General features: G+C 48.6%; 1 protein-coding gene across 1 annotated transcript in view; it reads right to left on the bottom strand.

The window, feature by feature from the left end:
• The window catches only part of IL22RA1 (interleukin 22 receptor subunit alpha 1), a 57,233-nt gene that overhangs the window by 26,889 nt on the left and 14,716 nt on the right, over nucleotides 1-15,628 (bottom strand). The window contains exon 6 of the mRNA XM_068269002.1: nucleotides 8,891-9,012. Within this exon, the coding sequence (XP_068125103.1) occupies nucleotides 8,891-9,012 (122 nt within the window). The remainder of the gene's footprint in view (nucleotides 1-8,890; nucleotides 9,013-15,628) is intronic.

Below are 15,628 nucleotides of genomic sequence, written 5' to 3'. Positions count from 1 at the left end.
CCTGGCTACCAATACTGGGGGCACCTATATGTAGCTACCTATACTGGGGGACACCCACAGCTGACTACCTATAATGGGGACACCTATGCCTGGCTACATATACTGGGGCACCCCTACCTGACTACCTATATTGGGGCGTAGTATGGGTTCGTGAGTCGATGGGGAGGGGGGAAATTTTCACACCCTCACCCTGGGTGCAATTTAGCCGAGACACTGCCCTGATGGAGGTTGCCATATTTATTTCATTTTAAACAATACCTGTTGCCTGACAGTCCTGCTAATCTCTATGGCTGCAGTAATATCTGAATCAATCCCCAACCTGAAGCAAGTATGCAGCTAATCTCGTTAGATTTTTGTCAGAAACATCTGATTTGCATGCGTGTTCAGGGTCTATGGCAGCACAACTGTCATGGTTTAAAAGGAAATAAATATGTCAGCCTCCATATCCCCCTCACCTCAGGTTCTCTTTAAGTTTCCTGAACTTAATTCATTTTTGCACACACCTCCATCCCCAAATAAGGTAAACATCTATCTATGAGTATCACCCTGTAGGACAGGTGTTCATGTGTTTGATTTCCCTGATAAAGGGACACTGCATTGTCCTGAGCGTTGGACTTATTCTCATAATAAATTAACAGGATTAATATTTGGAGAGTGCTGACATCCTATGAATTCTTGTTATAAGAAGGGTATTTACTCCAGATCCCATACAGTCTGAGCACCTCACCATTATATTACCCCTCACAGCCAATGAGTGCAGGACCTGTAAGTAGTGGTGCTCAAATACCCCTTTTCAAAATTCGAGTTAGGTCGAATTCGAATAGTAAATTATTCGAGATCAGTCGAATATTCGAGTCGAATAATTTTTACTATTCGATTCGACCTCGGAATTCGAGCTCACTATTCGAGTCGGTATTCGAGCTCATTATTCGAGCTGACTATTCGAAATGGCCTTAAATAGCTTCCAACACTTGTTTTGAGGGTGAATGATGCAAGAAACCTCTTTTTTCCAAGTAACAACAGCAAGTGATTATGTGGGGATGTTCCTTTAAAAAAAAAAAGTTGAAAAGAGAAGTTGTGTCCAGAAATTTGTTCAGTACTGTATATACTTCTTCTTCTTCTTCTTTATCTTCTATATCTTCTTCTTCTTCTTCTTCTTCTTCTTCTATATCTTCTTCTTCTATATCTTCTTCTTCTATATCTTCTTCTATATCTTCTTCTTCTTCTTTTATATTGTCTTCTTCTTCTTCATCTTCTTCATCATCATCTTCTTCTTCTTCATCTTCTTTTTCTTCATCTTCTTCATCTTCTTCTTCATCTTCTTCTTCATCTTCTTCTTCATCTTCTTCATCTTCTTCTTCATCTTCTTCATCTTCTTCTTCTTCTTCTTCTTCATCTTCTTCATCTTCAACTTCTTCATCTTCTTCTTCTTCTTCATCTTCTTCATCTTCTTCATCTTCTTCTTCTTCTTCTTCTTCTTCTTCTTCATCTTCAACTTCTTCATCTTCTTCTTCTTCTTCATCTTCTTCATCTTCTTCATCTTCTTCATCTTCTTCTTCATCATCTTCTTCTTCTTCATCTTCTTCATCTTCTTCATCTTCTTCATCTTCTTCTTCTTCATCATCTTCATCTTCTTCTTCATCTTCTTCTTCTTCATCATCTTCATCTTCTTCTTCTTCATCTTCTTCATCATCTTCATCTTCTTCATCTTCTTCTTCTTCTTCTTCATCTTCTTCTTCATCTTCTTCTTCTTCATCATCTTCTTCTTCTTCATCTTCTTCATCTTCTTCTTCTTCATCTTCTTCTTCTTCTTCTTCATCTTCTTCTTCTTCATCATCTTCATCTTCTTCTTCTTCATCTTCTTCTATATCGTCTTCTTCTTCACTTATTTCTCTTTTCAAATTTTTTTTTTTAAAGAAATGCAGCTATTTTTGAGTGTAACAAATAGCTGGTGGCGCACGCATGTTGGAAGCGCCATTGTATGTGCTCCCTGGCAGTGGAAACACACAGACAGCAGGAGGTAAATTCAGCAGCAGGAGGAGGAGGATGAGTGTGTGGCAGCAGGCAGTCAATGAGGCAGGCAGCGTGACATAATAGCCCTGGTACCTAGCGGTGATACCAGGGCTGTAAATAAACACAGCAGGCAGGAGGTCCCAGACAGCGGTCGTGCAGCCCACATTGTGTCCAATACACAACTGGGACAACACAGTTTTCAACCCGGGCACCTCAGAAAAATTAAACCTTTTTTTTTTTTTAATGGTTTTGTAGTTTTGTTTTTACAACAAATTACACAGACAGATATAGCTATTTTTTGACGTAATAGCTGGTGGCAGAGTGGCAGCAGAAGGTAAATCTGTGTACCCTGGCGTTGGGAAACACAGACAGACAGACAGCAGCAGCAGCAGCAGGAGGAATGGAGGAGTAATGTGAGCAGCTATTGTTTGACGTAATAGCTGGTGGCAGAGTGGCAGCAGAAGGTAAATCTGTGTACCCTGGCGTTGGGAAACACAGACAGACAGCAGCATCAGCAGGAGGAATGGAGGAGTAGTGTGAGTGTGGCAGCAGGCAGGCAGCGTGACATAATAGCCCTGGTACCTAGCGGTGATACCAGGGCTGTAAATAAACACAGCAGGCAGGAGGTCCCAGACAGCGGTCGTGTAGCCCACATTGTGTCCAATACACAACTGGGACAACACAGTTTTCAACCCGGGCACCTCAGAAAAATTAAACCTTTATTTTTTTTTTATGGTTTTGTAGTTTTGTTTTTACAACAAATTACACAGACAGATATAGCTATTTTTTGACGTAATAGCTGGTGGCAGAGTGGCAGCAGAAGGTAAATCTGTGTACCCTGGCGTTGGGAAACACAGACAGACAGACAGCAGCAGCAGCAGCAGCAGGAGGAATGGAGGAGTAATGTGAGCAGCTATTGTTTGACGTAATAGCTGGTGGCAGAGTGGCAGCAGAAGGTAAATCTGTGTACCCTGGCGTTGGGAAACACAGACAGACAGCAGCATCAGCAGGAGGAATGGAGGAGTAGTGTGAGTGTGGCAGCAGGCAGGCAGCGTGACATAATAGCCCTGGTACCTAGCGGTGATACCAGGGCTGTAAATAAACACAGCAGGCAGGAGGTCCCAGACAGCGGTCGTGTAGCCCACATTGTGTCCAATACACAACTAGGACAACACAGTTTTCAACCCGGGCACCTCAGAAAAATTAAACCTTTTTTTTTTTTTTTTTTTTATGGTTTTTTGGTTTTGTTTGTAAAACAAATTACACAGATATATAGCTATTGTTTGACGTAATAGCTGGTGGCAGAGTGGCAGCAGAAGGTAAATCTGTGTACCCTGGCAGTGGGAAACACAGACAGACAGCAGAAGGGCAGTACGCAGCCCACTGTAGGTGTAAAATGTGTGGCTGCAGGCGACTTAATAGTCAAAGTGAACCAGGCTGGCTTAGTGAGCAGGAGCCAGGAGGTGGTAAAGGGTGGTAAGGCACATTAACGATGGTTCTTAGCCAGTTCATGTCCCCCTCTTGCCGACAACAGGGGCCAGGAACTCGCCTTCCACCCACGCCTGGTTCATCTTGAGAAACGTCAGTCTGTCCACAGACTTGTGAGACAGACGTGAGCGTTTCTCGGTGACCACACCACCAGCTGCACTGAAGCAGCGCTCGGACAGCACGCTGGAAGGGGGGCAGGACAGCACTTCCAGGGCGTACTGCGCCAGCTCGCTCCAGATCTCCAGGCGCTTGACCCAATACTCCATGGGATCAACAGGGGCATCGCTGTCAAGCCCGCTGTAGGACCCCATGTAGTCAGCCACCATGCGGGTCAGGCGCTGGCTGTGACCGGTGGAGGATGCTGCTGCATGCACCTCCTCTCTAGTCACTGCTGCCGGAGCCTCTACAGTCCTGTAGAGCTCGTGGCTGAGAGACAGCAGGTCTGTGGGGCGCTTGCTGCTGGATGCAGGCACCTGCTGCTGCCTCTGTGCTGGCTGCTGGACAGTGGGGGTGGAAGGCTGGGGGAAGGCTTCCTCCAAGCGCTCAACAAGGGCCTGCTGCAAGCTCCTTATTTGTTGCGCTGGGTCTCCTCCTGCAGGCGGCAGGAACTGGCTCAACTTCCCCTTGAGGCGTGGGTCCAACATCATGCTGATCCAGATGTCCTCCCTCTGCTTCATCTGGATCACCCTGGGGTCTCTGCGCAGGCACGTCAGCATGTGCGCTGCCATTGGGAAGAGGCGGGCCACGTCTGCTGGCACATCGACGGCAGTGCTGCTGTCCTCATCCTCCTCCTCTGCCTCGTCAGCCTCATCCTCTCTCCACCCCCGCACCAACTCAGCTGCACTGTGCTGCTCCCCCTCATCAGCAGCAAGGTCAGGGACCTCCACCAAGTCCTCCTCCTCCTCCCCCTCAGAGGTGGACTGTGCAGCTGCTTGCCGCTCCTGCTGGTCCAAGGCTGCCGCTCCCTGTTCCAGCAAAGCATCGAGGGCCCTGTTCATCAGACAAACCAGGGGCACCCACTCGCAGACCATAGCATGGTCCCTGCTCACCATGTTAGTGGCCTGCAGAAAGGGAGCCAGCACTAAGCACACCTGCTGCATGTGCCTCCAGTCATCATCGGGGACGATGGACGGGATGTTGCTGGTCTTGTCCCTTCTCTGAGCGGCGGAAACAGTGGCCAGGGCAAGGTACTGTTTGACAGCGCGCTTCTGTTCAACCAGACGCTCCAACATCGCCAGGGTGGAGTTCCAGCGAGTCGGAACGTCAAGGATCAGCCGATGGCGTGGCAGATCCAGCTCCTTTTGCACGTCTTCCAGGCTCGCACAGGCTGCAGCCGAGCGCCGGAAGTGACGCACAACGTTCCTTGCCGTTTCCAACAGTTCGCCCATCCTCTGGTAGGTGCGCAAGAACTTCTGCACTACCAGGTTCAGCACGTGGGCAAGACAAGGGATGTGGGTCAGGTTTCCCCTGTCTATTGCGGCAACCAGATTGGCCCCATTGTCGGCCACCACCTCTCCGACTCTGAGGCCTCTGGGGGTCAGCCAAATCCTCTCCTGCTCCTGGAGTTTGGCCAACACATGGGTTGCCGTCAGCTTGGTCTTCCCAAGGCTGACCAAGTGCAGCAGCGCTTGGCAGTGGCGGGCCTTCACGCTGCTGCTGAGGCGGGGGGTTTGGCCAGGTGTGCCGGAGGATGGCAGAGGATCGGAGGAACCTGCTGCAGTTCCCCTGACCCTGCGGGGTGGCACCACCCACTGTGTTGCTGCTGCTGCTGTGCCCGCTGCTGCTCTCCCATCCTCACCCCCTTCCACCAAGCTGACCCAGTGGACAGTGAAGGACAGGTAGCGGCCTGTCCCGAAGCGGCTGCTCCAGGAGTCCATGGTGACGTGGACCCTTTCACCAACCGCGTGCTCCAGCCCTCGCTCCACATTGGCCATCACAAAGCGGTGCAGTGCAGGAATGGCCTTGCGGGAGAAAAAGTGTCTGCTGGGGAGCTGCCAGTCTGGGGCTGCGCAAGCAAGCAGCGCACGAATGTCGCTCCCCTCCTGCACGAGCGTCAACGGCAGGAGTTGGGAGCACATGGCCCGTGCCAGCAAGCCGTTCAGCTGCCGCACGCGACGGCTGCTGGGAGGCAGAGCCCTAACCACCCCCTGGAAGGACTCGCTCAAAAGGCTCTGGCGTGGCCTTTTGCTGGCACGGGAATCAGCAGACACAGCGGAGGAGGCCACTGAGGACTGGCTGCCAGAACAGGCCTCAGTGTCGGCGGCAGGAGTTGCAGAGGGGGGAGGAGCAGTGCGTTTCCGCACTCCTGCTGGTGCTGCTGGAGGAGCAGGAGGGCGGGTGGCTGCTGTTGCTGCTGCTGCTGAAGGCTGTGCAGTGATGGGTGTGGTGCCACTGCCAGCACCAGATGCCTTCAGCCTCTGGAACTCCTGATGCTGGTGGAAATGTTTCGCAGCAAGGTGGTTGATGAGCGAGCTGGTGCAGAACTTTAAGGGGTCTGCACCTCTGCTCAACTTCCGCTGACAGTGGTTGCAAGTGGCGTACTTGCTGTACACTGTGGGCATGGTGAAAAAGCGCCAGATTGGTGACAGAAACATCCCCCTACGGCATGGAAGCGCTGCTGCCTGTCTCCCTGTGGTGGTTGGGGGTGGGGCTTGGGGGGCTTGGGTGCGGCTGGTGGTGGTACTGGCAGATGCTGCTGCTGCTGCTGCTGAGCCTGAGACACCAGCAGGCTGTGGGACCTGCCTACTGCTGCTGCCAATGCTTGCAATGATGCGCCTCCTTGCAAGGCCCACAAGAGCATCCTCCTCCTCCTCCTCAGAGCTGCTGAGGACGACATCCCCTGGAGGTGGTGGCACCCAGTCTCTGTCTGTCACCGGGTCATCAACATCCTCCCCCTCCTGAAACATGTCCTGCTGGGATGAGGACCCCCCAAACTCCTCTCCTGATGCATGGATGGGCTGCTTGACTGTCGCCACAGTCTTGCTGTCCAATCCCTCATCCCCCCAAGTGCCCATCAGCATCTCCTCCTCAAGATCGCCAACAACAGCAGACAATTTACTCATGATGCCTGGGGTCAAAAGACTGCTGAATGACAGGTCGGCGAGTGACGGTGAACTGGCCTCCTCCCCAGACCCTGCTGGGCGGCTGCTGCGAACAGGGGTGGTGGTGGTGGTGGTGAGGGTGGAGGCCTCAGATGCAGAGCTGATGGCGGGCTGCTCATCCTCCGTCATGAGTTGCACCACAGTGTCTGCATGCTTTTCCTCAATGGGACGTTTCCGACCCGGCTGGAGGAAAATCGGAGCAGGTGCTACACGCTGCTGTGTCTCTGCAGCGTGAGTTGCAGATGCTCCTGCTGGGCGGCGCCCAAGGCGTCCACGGCCAGTGGCTATGGGAGGAATGTTAGCCACTGACGCTGCTGCTGCTGCTGCTGCGGAACTGTGCATGGTGGCGCGCCCGCGCCCGCGGCTTGCCACAATGCTGCTCCCTCTCCTCCTGATTCCCTTGCTGCCCTTCCCCTTGCCCAAACCGCGCTGGCTGCCACTTCCAGACATCTTCGATGTTTTGGGCGTATAGACAAAAGTTTTTTAAAAGGGCGGGTGAAAAGTGGGGTACTTTAATGGAGTGGGTTGGTGGGTGAGGTGACTGAGTGAGTGTCCCTAGTACAGTAAGTAAGTAGTAACAGTCAGGAAGTACAACTAGCAGTTACAATAATCAGTAGTAATCACAAGTAAATTTAGTGTGTGTACACTACAGACAGTGAGTGCACGCACGCGCAAACACGCGCAGGAGCTAGCCTATGAACAGTGACTGAGTAAGTGTCCCTAGTACAGTAAGTAAGTAAGTAGTAACAGTCAGTAAGTACAACTAACTAATTACAATAATCAATCAGTTATCAGAAGGAAATAGAGTGTGTGTAGTGTGTACACAGACAGTGAGTGCACACACGCAGGAGCTAGTAGCCTATGAACAGTGACTGAGTGTCCTAGACTCCTAGTACAGTAAGTAGTAACAGTAAGTACAACTAACTAATTACAATAATCAATCAGTTATCAGAAGGAAATAGAGTGTGTGTAGTGTGTACACAGACAGTGAGTGCACACACGCAGGAGCTAGTAGCCTATGAACAGTGACTGAGTGTCCTAGACTCCTAGTACAGTAAGTAGTAACAGTAAGTACAACTAACTAATTACAATAATCAATCAGTTATCAGAAGGAAATAGAGTGTGTGTAGTGTGTACACAGACAGTGAGTGCACACACGCAGGAGCTAGTAGCCTATGAACAGTGACTGAGTGTCCTAGACTCCTAGTACAGTAAGTAGTAACAGTAAGTACAACTAACTAATTACAATAATCAATCAGTTATCAGAAGGAAATAGAGTGTGTGTAGTGTGTACACAGACAGTGAGTGCACACACGCAGGAGCTAGTAGCCTATGAACAGTGACTGAGTGTCCTAGACTCCTAGTACAGTAAGTAGTAACAGTGAGTACAACTAATTAATTACAATATTCAATTACAATAATCAATCAGTTATCAGAACTTGGAAATAGAGTGTGTGTAGTGTGTGTACACAGACAGTGAGTGCACACACGCAGGAGCAGCTAGTAGCCTATGAACAGTGACAGTGAGTGTCCTAGTACAGTTACAGTATATAACTACAATACTAATACAATCAGTAGTAAAGGACAGCAGAAATACTGGTATAGAATAGAGAGAAATAAACAGAGGACAGGAGGACAGCTGCCCACACAGGCAGGCCCTGAGGCCTAAAGCTGTAAGCCTGCAGCAGCTGGCCTGTCTCTATGTAACACAAAAGCTACTAACTAAAATACAATGTCTAACTAACTAACAACAATATAGGTGTGTATAGGAGGTGTATGTGAGCAAAAACGCTAGGTAAATGACCACAATAAAGCTCTTGCTAAGCCAAAGCACAAAGGAGCAACTCTCTCTCTATGCAAGTCTCAGGCAAGGACGGAGAAACGTAACATGGCGGCCGCTATTTATAGGGTAGGGGCTGGCCAGGGTCCCCCTCTGTGATTGGCTGCCGTCAGAGGGCCTGGGAGCCCTCTGATTGGCTCTAAGGACATCAATCTGGGCTATGACGCTATTCGAGCTCGGTACCGAGCTCGAATAGCGCCGTTTGCTCGAATAGCTCGAATAGTGAATGGGCTATTCGAGTGTACGCGAATAGCCCATTCGAATAGCTACAGCTATTCGGAGCTCGAATACCGAGCTCGAATAGCTGGAAAAGAGCTCGAATATTCGAGCTACTCGAATATTCGAGCTCTGCTGAGCACCACTGCCTGTAAGATATTGTATGCCACAGATTTAGGAACTCCCACAAAAATGTAATTACTGGTAAATGTAACATTTCATAATTACTTACTAAAGAGTTTGGCATTTTTGCATGCTGCTTAACATATTTACAGAAGGCGTAGAGTATCCCTGTGCTCAGCACCACAGCAAAGATGGCAATGAGACTGCATACCAATGTGACCAAAGAGTGATCTGTAAGTAAAAAAAAAGTGAGTAAAATTTCCTATAGGACCACATTGTGGGTACTCTAAAATTAATAATAGAACTATAATAAAAGCATATCTTAGATTGCCATAATAGTAAGAATGTGATCAAACTGAAACATCATAGTTTTACCCTAGAAAATACAATATATAAATAAATAAATACAGCATTACTTGTTGGGATATTGCGCATTTTATTAAGATATACATTTTCTATATATATTTTCTCGGTCTCTGTTGATGAATTTCTTTAGAACGGCTGTTTTGGAAATCGTGTGAAAATTGCACAGCTTGCAATTCACATTTACTAACAACGATAACAAACAAAAATATAATTTTAAATATGCACTATAAATATCTTGATTTTCTTATGTTACTGTCACTTTCAGTAGGTCCTAAAAACATTTCTGATATGAGCACTAGCTAGAAAGAATCTATGCCAAGATGTCAGCCAACCTCTCTAAGCAGGTCTGGCTCTCTCATGAAGCAAGGTGAAACATTTGCATCAGGCGCAGAGATCATGAGGTGACATGTTTGTACTGTGTGTTTACACTTACAGCATGCAGTCAGAGTAGGAGGAGAAGTGAGAGGAGAGCGTGGTGAAGCGGTCATCAGTGGGGAAAAGCAGCTTGTTGTGCTGTGTGAGGAGTCTGACAGTGAGTAAGGAGGGGGGGGGGGGGGCAGGAGAACAGCAGTGTTTCATTGACTTTCACAGCAGAAGGGAGGAGGTGGCACTGCTGCCCTGCCTAAGGAGGAAAGGAGGATGGCCGACTGGCTGAGGGTGAGCAGTTTGTTTTGTCACAGACTCGCAGCCAGCCAGCGTGTTATTGTGCTGAGCTGCACCATATCATGTCTCAGGTTGTTGCATATGCTCCCTTGTTGACTAAAGCAGAGTAAATTGTCGGGTGCTGTGGGATCATTCCAAATCAAAAAGACCTGAGAATCCCCCATGTGGAGATGGACCAGTCCAAAATCTGTCAGATTTTCACAACCTGCTGCAAGTGACATAGGACATAGGGAAAAAGTAATCTCTACTGTATTTTAAATTTTACAATTGTTTTGCAATAATTTTCCTTTAACTATGCTTTTGTTGTCACTTTTGCCATTTTCTTCTGACCACAGCTGCACAGGAACATGTAACATTTTTGTTTGCTGCTATATGTATCTTTATTTTTAGGGTTCTGTTATCTATCTTAAAGGGACTCTGTAACAAAAATGTCATTGTGTTTTCTACCATCCTACAGGTTCCTAAACCTATTATAATGTGCTCTGGCTTACTGCAGCACTTTATACTATCACCATCTCTGTAATAAATCAGCTTATCTTTCCCTTGTCGGACTTGTCGTCCTGTGTCTGGAAGGCTGCCAACTCTTCAGTGTGATCTGCTATGCATGCCCCCTCTATGCACACTCCCCTGTGTGTGTGTGTGTTATTTACATTAGCCAGCTTTTTTCTGCTCTCTTATCTTTTACAAGCTGGATAAATCCTCTGTTCACATACTAATGAGTCACATACTGCAGAACAGGGCCGTGCAGAGGATTCTCAAGGGGGGGTGCTCAAATTTGAAAAAGGGGCCCTAATCGATAAATCGTGCTAAATTGTGTATGTAATACCCCTTCTCCAGAAAGCACTAGGCAGTCTTGACCCCCCCACCACACACACACACACACACACACACACACACACACACACACACACACACACACACACACACACACACACACACACACACACACACACACACACACACCTTTATAGAAGTATCAAGCAGACTTTGTGTCTTCTTCCAACCAACTTCTTTGGTGCCACCACCCTCAAATCAGCAGTCATAGGTGCGCACTATTAGAGTGGGCACAGTGGAGCCTGATGTAGGCATGGATTCACCTTTCATTACTGGGACCTCTGTCCCTCTAGATCAGCACCCAAGCTTCTTTTCAGGCAAAGAAGCAGTGGTTGCCAATATGCAGTGGTTGCTAAGCATTAGTAGATGCAAAACTGCAGTAAGTGCCAAGGTGCAGCGGGTGCACAGATGCAGTGGGTGGTAAGACACAAAGGTCCAGTTTGTGCTAAGTTGCAGTGGGTGCCGATGTGCCAAAGTACAGTCCGTGTCAAGCTGCTGTGGGTACCAAGGTCCAGTTTGTATTGGGTGTTTATTTGCAGTGGATGCTATGCAGTATTGGTTGCTGAATGAGTAGCAGATGGTGATAAACAATAGTGGGTGCCATGTGAGTGCTAATTGGTACAGGGAGCCATGTGAGTGTTGGACATGAGTGAGCAGGGAGTGCCATGTGTGGTCTGGATGTGTGCCATGGGAGAGAACTGAGTCTCATATGGGTTCAGACCAAGGGTGGGTACTGGTTGCTATTTGAGTGCTGGCCATGGATGGGTACTAGGTGCATATACTGGCTTTGGAACTTTGTGCTGTGTGAGTACTATGCCATGTGGGTGTTGATTATGGGGGTTATAGGGTGTCATGTGGGTCTTAGGTACTAATACTGAGTGCCAAGTGGGTACTGGGAGCGAGTACATGGTAACATCTGGGTAATGGGTGCTGGCTAGTGGGGTATTTGTTGTCATGTGAGTGCTAAAGGCAGAAGCTGGGTGCCATGTGGGTTCTGGGTGCTGGCACAGGGTGTCATGTGCATTCTGGCTGTATGGGTTGGTGTCAAGCATCATGTAGGTGTTGATTGCAGTTACTCAAGCCCTTGTAAGTTCTGGGTGCAAGTACTAGATGTCATATGTGAGTGTTTGGTGTGGGTGCTGGGCACCAAGTGGAGGCTTAGTGCAACTGGAACTACTGCAGATGAAACATGTGGGTGTTGGGTGCAGGTACATTGGTGCGAATACTTGGTGCATTGCCTGCACTAGGTGCTAGCTATGGGTGGGCATTGTGTGTCATGTGGATTCTGAGTGCAGGTACTTTGGGTGCTAGTACTAGTTTATGTGAAAGTTGCTTGGTGCAAGTACTGGGTGCTTGCTATAGTGGGGGTTACTGGTTGAGTGTAATGTGGGTGCTGAATATTGGTGGGATTGCGGTGGGTGCAGGGAGTGGGAGGTCACTGTGGGTACTGCTATGAATGGCATAGTTGCTGCTAGGGGAGGTAGAGGTCAGTGTGGTTGCTGGGGGAGGTAGAGGTCAGTGTGGGTGCTGGTGGAAGGGTAGGTCACTGTGGGTTCTGTGGAAGGAAGAGGTCAGTATGCGTGCTGGAGGAAGGGGAGGTCACTGTGGGTGCTGGGAGAGGTCATTGTAGTTATTGGAGGAGGGAGTAGTTGTGGATGCTGTGTGTTGGGAGAGATCAGTGTGGGCGCTGCTTTTGGGATGGGAGGTCCCTGTAAGTGCTGCAGCAGGGGACAGGAGAGTAGCCTCTGGGGGAGGGAAAGATCACTGTGGGTGCTGGGGGAAGGATAGGTCAGTGTGGGTGCTGGGGTAGGCAGGATCACTGCTAGATTTGGGGAAGGAGAGGTGATTGTGGGTGGTAGGTGAAGGGAGAGGTCACTGTGGGTGCTGGTGAAGGGAGAGGTCACTGTGGGTGCTAGGTGGAGAGAGAGGTCACTGTGGGTGCTGGGGAAGGAGATGTCACTGTGGGTGCTGGGGAAGGAGATGTCACTGTGGGTGCTAGGTGGAGGGAGAGGTCATTGTGGGAGGGAGAGGTCACTGTGGGAGGGAGAGGTCACTGTGGGTGCTGGTGGAGGGAGAGGTCACTGTGGGTGCTAGGTGCAGGGAGAGGTCACTGTGGGTGCTAGGTGGAGGGAGAGGTCACTGAGGGAGGGAGAGGTCACTGTGGGTGCTGGTGGAGGGAGAGGACGGTCACTGTGGGTGCTAGGTGCAGGGAGAGGTCACTGTGGGTGCTAGGTGCAGGGAGAGGTCACTGTGGGTGCTAGGTGGAGGGAGAGGTCACTGTGGGTGCTAGGTGGATGGAGAGGTCACTGTGGGTGCTGGGGAGGGAGAAGTCACTGTGGGTGCTAGGTGGATGGAGAGGTCCCTGTGGGTGAGGGAGAAGTCACTATGGGTGCTTGGGGAGGTAGAGGTCAGTATGGGTCCTAGGTGGAGGGTGAGGTCAGTATGCCACACTAGGATTCCTATCCAGGCCTCTTCACCTGAAAGTGCCCAAGGCGGAGCTTTTCGTGGGTGGGCGGGGATTATTTTGCGCGATCAGAGGGGCCTTTTTTGCTGATTTTAAAAAGGGGGGGGTGCCTGGGCACCCAGAGCACCCCCCTCTGCACGTGCCTGCTGCAGAATTACAGACAACCGGGCAGAGCTGTCTGCAAGAGTAAACAAACAATCAGCTTGTAACTCTTCAGTGAGCTGAAAGAAACACACAAATGATCTCTTGAGATTCAAAAGGAAGGCTGTATACAGCCTGCTTGTGTATGGATGTATTTTCTATGTGTGGACATACTGTACATCAACCTACTTCCTGTTTTGGTGGCTATTTTGTTTGTTTACAAACAAACTTTTTAAAACTGTTTTTGACTACTTTTAATGCGGCGGGGAGCGGCGAAATTGTGACAGAGGGTAATAGGAGATGTCCCCTAACGCACTGGTATGTTTACTTTTGTGCGATTTTAACAATACAGATTCTCTTTAAAGAATATGCAGAGCGAGCAATTACATCCCAGAGTTATTACAGCAAAGTCCCCGTTATCCATAACTTAGGCAACAGGAAGCCTCAACTAACCGGCATGCCGGAGGGAAAACAGGGACTTTGTTTTTAGGGTATTTGTAGCCTTTTAAATACTTATTGAGCCTCCAGCAATGTTTTGCAGCCTTCCCCTTGCTCCTAGCAGGCTCCTGGAGGCTTCCGGCGTCCGTGCATGACCCAATGCAGCCCAGCTGACATGTCGGCTTCAATGCACGGGGAAAGCCGGAAAGCTACTAGGAGCAAGAGGAAGGCTGCAAGACGTCACTTGAAGCTTGGGGGGTATTTGGGGGAGGCTCAACCAACTGGCAAGCACATACATCCAGCAGACTCAGCTGTACTAAAAAAACATCAACTCAAATGCACAGAAATGTATAAAATAATAATCATCTGCATATTTAACTGAACCCTTAAAATCTTTTCCATGCCAGCAATGTGAAATGTATGAATGCTGAATTCAAAGCAGCAATTCCACATTACAGTTTTGGGTGAGGCATTTTTGACTGCAGGGCAAAGATGATCTTCATGTGGGTGTAATCCTGCCATCATCGCCGTGTCTCATACATCTTGCAGAAAGAATCAATGCACATCACAGGCTTCAGTGGCAAGGTATGTGAAAGAACCCTTTATGCTGCACATGTACAAACATCATCCCATATAACCTACTGGGATAGGAAAGAGGGAAGACTTCAACACCAAAGAACATGCCTCCAGTTATGAATCTGTTCAGAATTCTTTAGAAAACTGCAGATCTTACATGCATTTATAGATGTCTAAAATAACCTCCAACATCAACAAATAAAACTACTGAAAAATAAACAACAGAAAAAGATTTAGCTTTTAAAAGACAAGTAATGGGGAGGAGAAAAGAATAATAGGCGGATTGGCTCCAAAACACGTGTATCAAAAAAGGGCGCCTGGAAAAAAGGGCGCGGGGTGTAGCCAAAATTGTAAGTTTGAATGCAAAACCATATTTTTCGTTTAAGAGGTTATAAACGATAATTTAGTGCTAAATAGGTTAAATAAACGGAAATGAAATGGCAAAATACCGTCTAGAACAGTAAACGAATTCTGAAATGAAACGTCAAATAGCGTCTATAACAAAAACGATATTTACACATGTATTAAGCATAGTAATAGAATGGTAGATTTTACTGGTATTTTACTGCAATTATGCCTAACTTTAGGGTCAGAGATATCTCTCCTTATCCCTATCTCTAACACCTAGAACCCCCTTTGTGTAAATACACATAATGTAATAAATTGTATATATTACATATATTGTACTGTAACTATAGCTAACCTTACTCTCATACAGAGCCCTCCCTGTACCTATCCCTAACCACTAGACCCCCCTGGTGGTGCCTAAACCTAAGACTTCCCTGGTGGTGCCTAAACCTAATACTCCCCTGGTGGTGCCTAAACCCAACCACCCCCCTGGTGGTGTATATTGCACTGTAACTATACCTAACCCTCCCTGTACCTATCCCTAACCCTAGACCCCCCTGGTGGTGCCTAAACCTAAGACCCCCCTGGTGGTGCCTAAACCTAAGACTCCCCTGGTGGTGCCTAAACCTAAGACCCCCCTGGTGGTGCCTAAACCTAAGACTCCCCTGGTGGTGCCTAAACCTAAGACCCCCCTGGTGGTGCCTAAACCTAAGACCCCCCTGGTGGTGCCTAAACCTAAGACCCCCCTGGTGGTGCCTAAACCTAAGACCCCCCTGGTGGTGCTTAAACCTAAGACCCTCCTGGTGGTGCCTAAACCTAAGACCCCCTGGTGGTGCCTAAACCTAAGACCCCCCTAGTGGTGCCTAAACCTAAGATCACCCTGGTGGTGCCTAAACCTAAGACCCCCCTGGTGGTGCCTAAACCTAAGACCCCCCTGGTGGTGCCTAAACCTAAGACGCACTGGTGGTGCCTAAACCTAAGATCCCCCTGGTGGTGCCTAAAACTAACCATCCCCAC

The sequence above is a fragment of the Hyperolius riggenbachi genome, chromosome 2, assembly GCF_040937935.1.
Source record: "Hyperolius riggenbachi isolate aHypRig1 chromosome 2, aHypRig1.pri, whole genome shotgun sequence".
NCBI classification, from domain to species: domain Eukaryota; kingdom Metazoa; phylum Chordata; class Amphibia; order Anura; family Hyperoliidae; genus Hyperolius; species Hyperolius riggenbachi.
Note: the sequence above shows the minus strand (reverse complement) of the source record. Positions and strands in the feature narration are given on the sequence as shown.